At 46.4% G+C, this 13,449-nt stretch overlaps 1 protein-coding gene across 1 annotated transcript in view; it reads left to right on the plus strand.

Moving 5' to 3' along the window:
* Positions 1–4,530: 4,530 nt before the first annotated feature.
* The window catches only part of ING5 (inhibitor of growth family member 5), a 575,011-nt gene continuing 566,092 nt past the window's right edge, over positions 4,531–13,449 (plus strand). Inside the window, exon 1 of the mRNA XM_086944006.1 lies at positions 4,531–4,687. Within this exon, the coding sequence (XP_086800132.1) occupies positions 4,651–4,687 (37 nt within the window). The 5' untranslated portion in view covers positions 4,531–4,650. The remainder of the gene's footprint in view (positions 4,688–13,449) is intronic.

A 13,449-nucleotide genomic window follows, 5' to 3' on the forward strand; every position in this document is an offset into this window, starting at 1 on the left:
GCTCCCCATGACACTGAAGTCATTGTGACCCTTCCTCTAGAACAGCATTCAGCCATGGGTCTCCTCATGAACTGCTATACATGATAGACTGTTATTTTATTTATTTATGACATTTATAAAGAACGATTGTCACCAATACTGGTATCCTGGTGCTGGCGGACAAGGAACCTGACATGTCATGTTAAGGATACAAATTCATTTATTCAAGTGTTTTGGCATCATGTGTACCCCCACAAAGGGAAAGATTACGGCTGGATTGAATGGCGCGGGAGTCGGGGACAGACACACCAGTCACAGTTCACCCAGAGGACAGGCTCAGCTCTCTGTGAGCCGTAAGCTGTGCAAGGAGTTTCTGGAGGGTGATGGCAGCGGATAAGAAAGGAAACAAGGCAGTGTGGACTAGATGCACCAGAGGCACAGGTCGAAGGGTAGAGTCATCACAAGGCGGTGCTGAACAGAGGGTGGTTGGCGTAGGGAAGTGCAGTGGAGGAAGCTGTTGCCACCGACGGGCTCGGACTTCTCAGGGTCATGAGTCAGATTGCAGACGGGCTGGAGGTGTTATCTTAGTACATGGCCTACAGCAGAGGGGACTCTGTGGCTCAGTTGAGGTGGGGTCTAAACACACCGCAAACAATCGGGATTCCTGTCTGCGTTTATTGTCAAATACAGAAAAAAACGAAAATAAGCCATTATAGAACAACAAGAGAACTACTAAAGGGATAACAAGTGAAAAGCAGCTTCTTTTATAAAACCAAAATCGTGTGAAACGCTAAGGAGACACGGCCATGGGGGGAGGTGAAACTGAAAGTATGGCCGGCAGGCCGGCCGTGAATAATTAGAGAAGCTGTGGGAGGGAGATGGGCTGCCTTTCATGTGGTAATGCGAGGCAGGCAGGCAGGCGGCTGGTGGCATTGTGCACGCGCTTTTTAGGGCTTGCGCTTGCGCAATAACCTAAAAGCACATGCACTGCAAGGAATCGCCAGTGAATCACCAGTAGTTAAAGTCTCGATAAGCCATAATAGAGCTTCGCCAGCAATGCGCAGAAGCGCATCAGCAGGCAAGCCCTAAAAATGTAAATCAGCTGAGAGTCTGCAGAGACATAACATGTCCATTTTTCCCATGCTGTCATGTATTTTGTATGAGCTCCAGACTCACATTAGAGAGTGCTACACAGTTGTGTGGTTGGTTAAAGCAGGGTCAGGGAAGAAGGGACTAACATCGACGGGCGGGCAGGGAGATTAATGAACTGGGATGCTTGAGCGCGTGCCCTGCACGGTGTAGAGGAGCCATGTGCAGTGGGAGGAAAGAGGCTGCAGTGGACACTGGGATGGATGGATCGGGGTGGTGAGAACACCCCAGCAAACCTGCACTCTAAATCTCCCCAAGTGACAAGCAGGCAAGAAAAAACAAAGTAGTCCACAGAGGAGCACACTGAAAGCACAAGGAGACAGTACTTGGCTGGTGCTGAATGGCAGGAAAGCGGAAAACAAAGGATGAAAAGAGGAAGGATTGCCAAGTAGCAAGTAAGGATTTCTAAAGGACGCTTTAATAGACAAATAAAAAGAAATGGCAAGCAATGGGCAGAGTTTAACTCCACAAACCATATACAACAGGACACTAAGCGACAGTGTAAGTGCTGTCTAGGCTCCACCTAAAAAATAGCTCATTTTGATAATAATTACCATGCTTGGACCTGTTCTGAGACTATGACTTGATGCATATTTCTTCCATTAAGCCAAGTGCTGACGTTACTAAGTGGACACAGAGGCTCATGTAGGGTAGCCCTATTTTGTTGCCTTGCTCTGCGCCTTCGGGCAGCACTTTCTTCAGTTCAAAATTATACTGTTCAGCCCTTCCTGAAAATACTTAGGAAATTTATAACGTTCCCCAAAATATTCCAGGCCTGCGGTTACAATTATAAATAAGCTTTTTGTAATATTTGGGAGAAGGTTGCTCTTTCCCCAAATATTCTAGGACTGGAGTTAGAAAAGTAACTATGACCTTCCTATGCCCGTCATGCCCACTGCTGCTCTGAGTGAGCAGTTCAAGACAGGAAACACAAACGAGCGTTATGTAGAGTATGATGTGCCCAGGATCAAACAGTTTTTTTAACTGTAGTTCTGAGATGACAGCACACTGCTACTTGCTGCAAAGGTTATATATTTACCACCATATTGTGTTTGGGTAAATATACCATGAGTCTGGGGACTTCTCTCCTGCACATAATATCCAGTCTATTTTTGTATCGTAGGCTTACTTGCATTTTTTGTATTGATGCTAAATACTCTCAATCTTGACAAAAAGGGACCAGATGAATAAGATCAAAAGTGATTGCCCAAGAACAGATCACACAATTTGGCACAATTGAATGCCAGTATTAAAAATCATGGTTCTTGGTTCTGCGTTTCCAACTGGTCCAATAGAATACATTTGGGGTGGCATATTATGATGGCAAGAGACTGCCCATGCCAGTGAAATATTACTGTGCTGTGGCCCTACCCAGGTTTAGAACAGTGTTTATTACCAGCACATTTAGGGGGAAGAGGTAAGGCTTAGATTGGATGTCAAGTATCCTAGTTCAGTTGATAAAACATACCCACTAGGTTCAGTGGTAGCATATGGTTATTGGGTGTTATGTCTGGTACATACTGATATTTGCAACTGGTGTTTCAGACTATTTTATTCCATTTTGATACAAAAGTTGTTCATTTTTTAGACGTATTGCTCAAACGTTGAAATAGCAAGTGATGAAAGCTTACTCCAGGAGGTGGTAAAGAATTTATAACTCCAACAGTATTTTTTCTCTCAAATAACCTTTATTGCATTTTCCAAAAAATCAACAATACTTCACTAACATACACATGCATGACACCATCCCACCCAAAGCTCGGGTCACTATACATTCAAATACATCCTAAATAAATTACCTCCATTCTAAAGAGGTGTTCACCTTTATAGTCACAAATTCTCAATATAAGTTGGCATTCCCCACTGTGAATTTTGTCCCTGTATGCCCACCGTTATTCATTTTCAGGTTCAGAGTATCTGCATACATGCCAATAGACCTGATTCAGGCAGGAGACTCACAATTTTTCTAGCCAAAAATGGTTCTATTTTGGCTGTTGATCCTGCCTGAAATTGCCTCTGTTTCAATGGGGGAAACACATCTCTATTTTCTTTAAATGTCCTACTTTCCTCTTCTAAAGTGTTGCCATGTATGTGTCTGTAATTTGAAGGGTCTATTAATTGTGTGAGCACAGCCTTATGAATATTTGGATGCCGGTCCAGATTGTTGGTGCATATGAGCCTCCAGTCTGGGGTCTGTAGAGGCTGATCTCTCATTTATCCCAAACCCATACCATACTATGATCCCCAAAATAACCCTCTCTAGACTCTCCCCCTCCTTCCATCATCTGACACCTCTTTTACTATACCGATCCCCCAAAGGAAGCCTTTCTCAACTCCTCCCCACCACATCTCTTTTTTCTCTCATCCCAAGCCTCCTCCTACTGCTATGACCTTCAAAACAAACAAAAAAAGTCTAAATCCTTAACTCTTCTATCCCTTCCAATCAAAATACCAGACCAACATGGCCACTTCTCAAATTTCATATTTCACTATACTAATTCACCACTAATTCGTTATGGGTTCCAAAGTAGCGTGCTACTCGCCAAAAAAGCACTTCAACACCTCATCAGGGGTAGCAAGCACTACATAATTGCAAACCGTTTCCCCTCTTCTATCCCTTAGCTACCCTTCTCTATCCAAATACTGAGTAACATATCCACCACTCAAATTACTTTCATATTTCACTATAATAATTTTCAACACTAATCCTTTATGGGTTCCGGAGTAGTGTGCTACTCGCCAAAAAAGCGCTTCAACACCCTATCAGGGGGTAACAAGTACTATATAAATTCAAACCTTTTCCCCATTTCTATCCCCTCGCTATCCTTCTCACTCCAAATAACTGACTAATATCTGCCCCTCAAATTACTTCCATATTTCACTATACTAATTTCAATTAATAAACTCAATTAACGTTTAGGTTATATCCTTCATTTAAAGATGGAGATTTGGAATGAAACAAAAAAAAGCACCCCACCCCTTTGTGTTTATGGTCGTGCGAAATGTCCTGTGTAGTGCAAATGGAAAGTTACCTACCCTTCCATCAAATGAGCATGGTTGAGTTATTTTTTCCATGAATCAGCAGTGTAACTGGAAGAAGCCTGACTTGCTAGGGATAGAATATACGAAGCTACAACGCGCCCTGTATAGCACAGCCTAGTTACATTCGTTAATGGTCTGCAATGCACAAATTCTGCCAGAATCACATTTCAGGAAGTTGTATCCAGAACCAAGATGGCCATTCCGTTACATGACCGTGTAAATGATCATAAGAAGCATGTCCCATTGTAGTATGGCAGCTCACGCGTTGCCGGCGCGCCTGAAGTCTTTCTTTAGTGTCCATGCTAAAGGTGACTAACAGTTCACAGGGTCACTCCACCCTTCCCAACCGATGCGTGGCTAGCAATGAAGTCATTGCTATACGTTACGTCACTGCCTCTATCTACCAACCGGTGGCCGGCAGCTCATGAATATGAAAAAGTGTCTTGACAGCAGGGGAAGCAAAAGGGCGCGGTACACGACATGGCGACAGCTATGTACCTGGAACACTACCTGGACAGTAAGTGCCCTAGCTACGGCGGCGGGTTTTGTGTTTACGTGAATGGGTGTCTAGGGCTTGCCAGACAGACCACTCAAGCGTTACTATTTTAGGCATGGTGCGACTCGTGTTTAGCAAACTGCGTAGTGGTTCACTTAGCCTAGCTCTGCAGTTACTCCGTACATCATGCGGTCCAGCTTTTATTGTGCGTCATCACTATTAGGCCTGGATTTCCTCATCTAGAGCCGCGCATGCGTTTTACGGACACTCGTCACAGTATCGCGCCATGCGTGTCTACGTTTCATTTACGATATCATGTGGGTGTGGCATCGTGGGTGGGGGAGGGGTGTCAGGCAGAGTAGATTCAAATGCTTTAAGGGGTGGGGCTATGCATCGACTGACAGTATCGTTTGATAGGTCTTTTGAAATATTCAAGTTATGGGCAACACCCAGTACACATCTCGATTATGATACAAACATTTTCTGTATTTGACAGGGGAGGGAAATTGATGCACTCGGAAATTGCATTCTTTTTCAAAAGATATTTGCAATCCACACTATTTCATAGGTAGTAATGAGCTTTGAAAAGTTTCCCAAGTCTTTTGTGAGACGTGTTGCTCCATTTTCATTTGCAGATTTATAATAATATATGTTACACAAGGACACATTCATTTGAGGCCAGGCATTGTAAGACTTGCGGTAACTTCTCTCGTGGGTTTAAAGCCACCTTCTTTCTATTTGTTTTTTAAGTATGATATCATTATGCTTTGATTGTATATATGTTCTTCGGTAGACTGTTTTTTTTCATTGGGTTCCTGCTCAGCACGATAGCAGCTTGCATTTATGATTTGTTTCAGTGCTCTTAGCTCTGACTATCTGTAAACAGGCATGGGAAGGCTCTCTGGTTGCTCAGCTGCACCCCCTGCATTTCGATTTTGAGCGCAATTGAAAATAGGCCTTCTATTTAATCGGCATGGGCATTTTAAAAGCACAATTTTTACATTTTACTTTTCATCGAAAGTAAATTCAAGTGTATGTTCCTCTACGAGAACATGCTCACTCTGCAAATCGCCGTTTGGAGCTGCTACTCAGTACTCAAATCAAAACATCTTTATTCGGTTTCCATTTTTTGAAAGCCATAAAAGTACATAAAAAACATATTAAAAGTTAAATTAAAAATTCACACACGTTTTCTATTTCGGTGAAAGATTTTTCATCAGCCTACAGTATTCAGTCACTGTTCAAAGGTTCGTTCGGTGCCTGACACACAATTTGAGGAACTGTGCGATAGATTTTGCCATCAAGTTATTATCCAAAAACTGTAAGGCCAAATAGGCCGGACGACATCTGCGGATCTTTAGAACCATTAGCAGCAGTATGATCCACTTCCTGCGGGATGGTGTATAGAATTTACAAAAAAAGAGAACATGGATTGTGGACTGTGATGAAATTGAGTCACAGGGGCAGAGGCATTGTGTGACCAGTCATTTTGGTTGGGAAACAAAACCGTATAGTGATATAAATTAAACCTGAAACGTGTGAGAAGGTATCTTTCATATTGAGTTAGGTTAAACTGAAGATATGGTTGCATAGTGGGGACAGATTGAATTAATAAACATTGCTGAATAGAAGGCTTCCCTATTTCACTCAGCATCCGCAGTTGAGATAGATGTGACATACAGAGTGTTTTTAGTTCTTTCTTTGATATGTCTGTTATCGAAGGAGGATCAATGAAGAATCTTACGAGTCCAATGTCTGTAAGGAATTTTTTTACATAGACCAACCAGCTGATCTTTTTTGTGTTTTCAAGTTTCATACAGTCCAGGACTATTGTTCTTGTAAGCTGACATTGGTCCGTTGCCCAGATTCTACGCCACAGCATAATCGGTTGGATTTTGATAATATCAGAGATGTAATCCACGCCGAGTTCAAGATGACACCCATATGTGGTAGTACTTTTCGGTACGGCTAGTAAAAATCTTAGAAAAGAGTTTTCGACTTTTTGGAGCTGGTCTACATTTGCCCCTCCCCAGACCCCAGCGCCAAAAGTTGCTGTACTGAGGCATTTGGCATTGTATATTTTAATCATCTCGGTCGGGGGTCTTTTACCGAGCCGGAGAGAGAAGGCCTTTAGTGCGCCGACAGTTCTTATAAAGGCCAATTTGCGCGAATTAATGGCTTCCTTCCATTTGAAAGACTCATCGATGGTGGTACCTAAGTATGGATACGTGGCCGTTCTTTCAAGGGGTAAATTGTTCACGTAAATTTTTATTGTTTTTTTCCCCCTTGTGCCAGCGTGCATCACGTAAGTTTTCTTTATGTTGACTTTTAGGCTCAAGCTGGTCATGAAGGAGCAATAGTTGTTCATTGCCCGTTGGAGCTGGACTGGGGTTCGGGCGAGGATTACCGCGTCGTCGGCATATAATAGTGCTGGAATTTGCCGACGACCGACTGCTGGGAAGTCTTTTGCGCCCTTTAACATTGCATCCTCTAGCCGGTTGGTGTAGAGCGTGAATAGGAAAGGGGCCAGCACGCAACCCTGTCTGACCCCCTTCTGTATTGAGAAACTGTCAGTTAGTTGGCCACCAGTCCCAAATCTCACCTTTCCTGTGGCTCCGGTGTATAGTTCACAGAGAAAATCAACTATTGGTGGGTCAATCCCCATTTGCAGCATTATTGTCCATAGCTTCGAATGTTCAACGCAGTCGAACGCTGATGTGAGGTCGACATAAACCATGTGTAGGGAAGATCTTTTTGCATCTACATACTTTCCGGCCAATAATGTTAAGTTTAGAACCTGGTCGACTGTACTCAGTCCCGTCCTGAACCCATACTGTAGGTCAGAAATTTTCCCGTGTTCTGTCGACCACCCCTGAAGACTGTCAAGAAGTATTCGACCTGCCATTTTTCCGATTGAATCCAAGAGGGAAATGGGGCGATAGCAAGAGGGACTATCTCTGTTACCCTTCTTAAAGATGGGGACGAGTATCGAAGTGGACCAGGATTCGGGGAGACCGATCTCCTTCGCCGCGTTTAAGACTTTAGTGAGCAGTGGGCCCCAAAGGTCAGGTGTGTATTTGTAAAAGTCCATAGGGACCGAGTCTGGGCCAGGAGCTTTTCCAGTTTTTGCAATTTTATGGCCTTCATTATTTCATTCATTGTGAAATGAATGGCTAGTGGATATTTCACCGGTGAAAGGGGATCCGGATGATCTGAATGTACGAGTTTGTCCACGCCAAAAGCCCCTGAAAAGTGTTGCACCCATTCCTCTGCGTTTATAGCAACATCTAGTGAGGGGGCATCATCGTTCTTTTCTGTTAGGAAGGGAGATTTTACTATCTGCCAGAAAGCGGCGCTATCTTTTTTAGCACTGCTTTTCTGTAATTCAGTCCATAGCTTTGCTGGCAATTCCTTTTTTCTTTTACGAGTTGCAAGAGTATATGCCTTCCTTAACTTGGTCACTTCTCTGTCTCTCGGTTTTTTGGCTAGGGCCTTCTTTAGGTTGGAATAGGCTTTAGTACATTCTGTTGAGAACCAACCCTTTCTTGTAGTCCTGTTTTGGGTAAAGGGCTTAGTTAATTCTTTTCTTATGTTTTCCACGATGTCAGTATAGTTAGTCAGGATTTCAGTTGAAGTTGTAAAGGGATCTAAACATCTATCTATTTCATTTCTACAAGTTTTAATTATTCTTGTGTTTATTGTTTCCTGATCTATTTTGCCCCACTTTAAGGTGTAGCCATTTGTTCTGTCCAGTGTTAGTACTTGCTGATGTAGCAGGCTAGGGTGCGCCCTGTCTCGCTTATTATGATGTTTAGGCTCCTGAAACGTCATTCTAATAGGTGAATGGTCGCTAAGTGCGTTGTCAAGCACTTCAAAAGACTTGATGTTTTCTGCTTTATTTGTAGATACTAATATATAGTTTATTAGGGTTTCGAAGCCTCTACCATGAAAGGTTGGAGTGAATTCGGTTTTGGGCATTTTTATCATGTTGGCGAACCCTATATCTAACCCAGTCATCGTGGCCTGTATGTTGTTGCCCTCTGTGATGTGATTAAAGTGGGTTAGACAGTTTCCTTCTTCATCTGTAATCCCGCAGATAGGGGTGTCACTTCTATTGCACAGTTGAAGGTTGAAATCTCCTCCCCAGATTACTGTGTGGAAATCCTTTGCAAATTTTGTTTTGAGATTGTCTGTTAGATGAAAAATTTCATTTAGGGTCTTAGTCAGTGCTGTTGTATTCTTGTTATTATAGAAGTTAATGATGGTGTAAACCTCTTGTCTGGTTCCTCTTATGTTAATAATCTGAAAAGTTTCGTCTGATATCACAGAGGTTATCTCACGACATGGCCAGAGGTTGGAAATATAGATTGTTAGGCCTCCCTTGCTTCTGCCTGAGTTGGATCTTATTGCTTGAGAAAAATATGTTTTATATCCCAGAAGATGGATTGGGTCGTTAAGCCAAGTTTCTTGGAGGCAGATTATGTCGCTTGAGTTTACCAAGCTAAGAAAGCTTTTTTCGGTGTATTTTGTGGCTAGCCCGGCCACGTTCCAAAATAGTAACAGCCTTTTGTCAGAGTTGGCATCAGTTGCAGTAAATGTCATGCTTTGAGCGATGTTTTCTTCAGGATGGATCGATTGTGGTTCTGGTGCCAGATTTGAAACCCTTTTCTGCGGCTCTGAGCCAGTTAAAATGGGAGAAGGTGGGCAAATAGGAACCTTAGGAGGGGGTTGCTGATCGTGTACCCATTCTGTCGTTATTTGGGTTTTTGTCGTCTCAGTTGGCTCGTGTGGCCGTTTAATTATTGTAGAAGGGACCTTCATAAAATTGATCTTGTCGGGATTCATGGGTGGTTTATTAAGCAGAACTCTGTGGTCAGACAGGGGGGGGTAATAACATACTTCTGTGATGGTGGTCAGTCAACCATCTCTAAACAGCCATAGCTGTTAAAAGTTGGTATTCCACCCCATGGTTCCCTGTATGATAGATGTTGGGCCCTCCTGCCACGAGTGTTCCAATCGCCCCAATCTTTGTTTTCATGACCCCATTCTCCCTGAGACCAGCCCCTTTGATTGTTTCTTCGGTAGACTGTTTTTTTCCTTGGGTTCCTGCTCAGCACAATAGCAGCTTGCATTTATGATTTGTTTCAGTGCTCTGAGCTCTGACTATCTGTAAACAGGCATGGGAAGGCTCTCTGGTTGCTCAGCTGCACCCCCCTGCATTTCGATTTTGAGCGCAATTGAAAATAGGCCTTCTATTTAATCAGCATGGGTATGTTTAGCATTTTAAAAGCACAATTTTACTTATCATCGAAAGTAAATTCAAGTGTATGTTCCTCTACGAGAACATGCTCACTCTGCAAATCGCCGTTTGGAGCTGCTACTCAGTACTCATTACCCCCTCGTCCTGTCTCCCCTTCCCATTCCTTACAAGTGAGCAGCTAGTCTGCTCCACAGAACCCCTAGCCTAGCTGAGCTGTTTGCACTTCCCCCAATATGGCGCCACCAATCCGGTGAGGATAAAGGGGGAAGTGCGTCATAGAACATCCTGTTCTTTTTTTTTTCTGCACCAAGATCCTGTTGGCTGTGCTGTGCTGTTAGGAGTTTACCTCGTCTTCTGGTGAGTTCCTGTTTGTTTTTACTTCTTGTTGGGCAGCCTGCTTTAGCGGCCGCCCCTTGTTTCTTGCTGTTTGTTCCCCCCGCGCTGCCTCTGCCGGTGTTCTGCTTTTTCTCACGCGGTTCGCGTTAGCGGCTGTTTTACTTTGTCCGCTCTTACCTGGTTGCTCGGCTAGCTTCAGCAGCCGTTTCTGGGTGTTTTTCTGGATTCCCCATGTGCCCTGCTTTAGCGGGCCGGGGTTTTCGGTGTGTGGAGGCGCGGCGCTCGTGTTTACACGATGCTTTTGGGGTCAATTTGGTTGCTGCCTGTGTCTTGTGTACCAGCCCACTTTTACAGCTCTCATGGGACTTCGTGTCCTCGGGACTTCGTGTCCTTTATTTGGGGTCCTTCCTGGCTGGTTTTTGTCCTTGTTTCTGCCTGTTATTGTTTTTTTGGACTCAGCTGGTTGCTGGCATGGATTCCGAGGCTTCTTCCTCTGCTGCCCCTCTTGTTGCCCTGCGCCTCATTTTTGATGAGGCTGTGGCTGCTGCTTTCCTGGCTAGGGACGCGGCTGGGCCTCCTTCCATGGTGCCTTGTGTCTCTTTGGAGATGACAGTTGGGAGAGCGTTAGACTGGAGGTCTTAAGGTCCCTGGTTCAATCCTGTATTTCAACGCAGTTGAGAGGTTCCTTGCTTCTAACAGTGGTCCTGATGATGATGAGGGTGTGCGTGGTCGATTTGTTCAGGGTGCTGAGCTCGCTGGACTGCTCACCCATGTGCGGTCCAATTTGGAATTCTCTCCTCCTACCTCAATGGTTAGAGTGGCAGACCCTGATGCAGAGGTCTAGCCCGGGACCAGGGTTCTATTCCCCGCCTCGGCGGGTCTTGGGCTTAAATGTTCCACGGACCTGAAGGCTCCTTTCCTTTGCACTGGGCGGTACGCAATGTGCTGTCTCACGATTGGTAGAAGGTGGACGTGTCTGCTTTTTCTCATTTCCTGTACAGGCGTTACCCTCTTGAGGGTTTTGCTACTGAGTTCCCTCAGGCTTTGACAGCTGGCATTTGATGGCTGGCCTTTCCTCTTGGGGTTTGGTCGTTTATGTGGACACCATTCCTGTGGACGCTGTGGATAAGCGTGTTGAGGGGGCGGTGTAGCGTTCCTATGCTGCTTCTAATTTTTCTGTCCGGGCGACTGCGTTTTCTGTCTTTATTGTTCAGTTGCTCCTTGAGTTTTTCCGTTCCCTCGGTTCTGCTGTACGACGGCGAGGTTGCCTCGCCTCTTTGTCTCTGATGGGTTGATTTTGGGGGCAGCGGCGGCTGCTTCTGGTGCTTCCATTGCTGCCCGTCGTCGTCTTTGGATGCGTTCCTGGATAGCAGACTCTTCCCGGGAATCGGTCCTCCTTAAGTTGCCCATTGATGGTTCCGCGGTGTTCGGTCCTCTGCTTGGGGTATGGTCAAGCAGGGGCCCCTGGAAGTGCCAAGCCCCGGGCCTCTGCCGGTGTTGCCACCTCCACCACCTCCTCTTCCCAGTGGCTGTCTGTCTTTGCCGGTTGGTGGTCGCCTCCAGTCCTTCCGCACCCAGTGGTTGTCGATTCCGGATGCCTGGGCGGTTCAGACTGTTTCAGTCCTCCGGGTTTTGTTCAGACTCCCCTGCCCCATCTTCCTCTGTGTCGAGATGCTTTCTTGTCAGGTGTGCGGCTCCTGTTGGAGAAGAGGGATATTGTGGTGGTTCCTCCTCTGGAGTGGGGCAGGGGTTGCTGTTCAATTCTCGTTCTAGTCTCCATGGAAGACCCTTTGGATCTTCGTCCTGTTTTGGATCTGAAGCGGGTCGATCGCTTCGTTGTCCACCGTCCGTTCGGGATGGTGACGCTCCCAGTCCATCCTGCCTCTGGTCCTGCCGGGGGGCTTCCTGGCATCCCTGGATCTGATGGATGCGTGTTTGTGCGTTCCTGTCCACCCGGAAGTCCGCCGTTTTCTCCGATTTGCTGTGGGGGCCCTACACTGTCGGTTCTGGGTGCTCCTTTTCGGCCTTTCTTTGGCGCCTGGGGTGTTCACCGGGCTCTTGGCCCCTCTGGTGGGTTTCCTTCATTCCAGGGGTTTGCTGGTATTTCCATGCCTGGATGGCTGGTTGTTTGTCTCTCCTTCTTTTTCACTGGCTCTGTCGGTTGTGGATCGGGTGTGTCTTCTGCTGGGTTCCTTTGGGTTCCTTCTCTACCGCAGGATGTCCTCCCTGGTGCCCTCCCGGTCCCTTTAGTTCCTGGGGGCTCTCTTGTCTTGGGTTCCTGCCTCCTTGGACTGCGAGACTCTGATCCCTGTCACTCCGGGTATTCGGATGGATCTCCGGTGGTGGTTGTCCCCTCTCTCTTTCCCGGGGGTTCGATCTCCTTCCTCCTCAGTCTGTGGTCGTGTTGTCCGCGGATGCCTGTGCTTTGGAGTGGGGTGCCGTTCTGGGTGCCTCCGTGGCTCAGGGTCGGTGGTCCTGTTTCGAGTCCCTCCGGTCCTCGGACTGGAAGGCGTTGGGGCGGTTTGGTTGGCTCCTCTTTGGTTGGCTCCTCTCCTTCGGGGCCGGGCGGTCTCTGTGCAGACGGACAATCAGGTGGTTTGTTCTTATGTGAATCACCAGGGGGGCATGTGTCGTGCTCTGTTTCTCCTGTCCTGGAAGATCGGCCTTTGGGCCGAGTCGGGTCTCTTGTCTCTGACGGCGGTCTATCTTCCGGGGAAGGAGAATGGGCCTGCGGATTCTTTGAGCTGGGTGTTCCCCTCCTCGGTGTCCCCGGATCTGTTCGACCTGTTTGTCCTCCGGTTCCGCCTTCCTTGGCTGGATCTGTTTGCCTCGGAGGTGTCCGCCCTTCTTCCTCAGTTTTGCTTCATGGTTCCCTCTCCGTTGGCAAGGGCTACCAATGCTTTCTCGATTCCTTGGTCGAGGGGTCTGCTGTTTGCCTTCCCTCCGTTTGCCTTAATTCCGAGGGTCCTCCGGATGATTCGTTGGGATCGGGCGGTGGTTCTCCTGGTGGTTCCGGAATGGTCTCGGCAGTCTTGGTTTCCCCTTCTGCTGGCCTTCTCGGTTTGCCCTCATTGGAGGTTTCCCCTGTCTCCCTCCCTGCTGCGGGCTCCTCTTCTCGGGGTTGCCTCCCTGCGTCGCCTCCGGCTGGGGGTTTGGCACTTGAAAGGTTAAGTTTGCTGGGTCTGGG

The sequence above is a fragment of the Lissotriton vulgaris genome, chromosome 11 (genome assembly GCF_964263255.1).
Source record: "Lissotriton vulgaris chromosome 11, aLisVul1.2, whole genome shotgun sequence".
NCBI lineage: Eukaryota > Metazoa > Chordata > Amphibia > Caudata > Salamandridae > Lissotriton > Lissotriton vulgaris.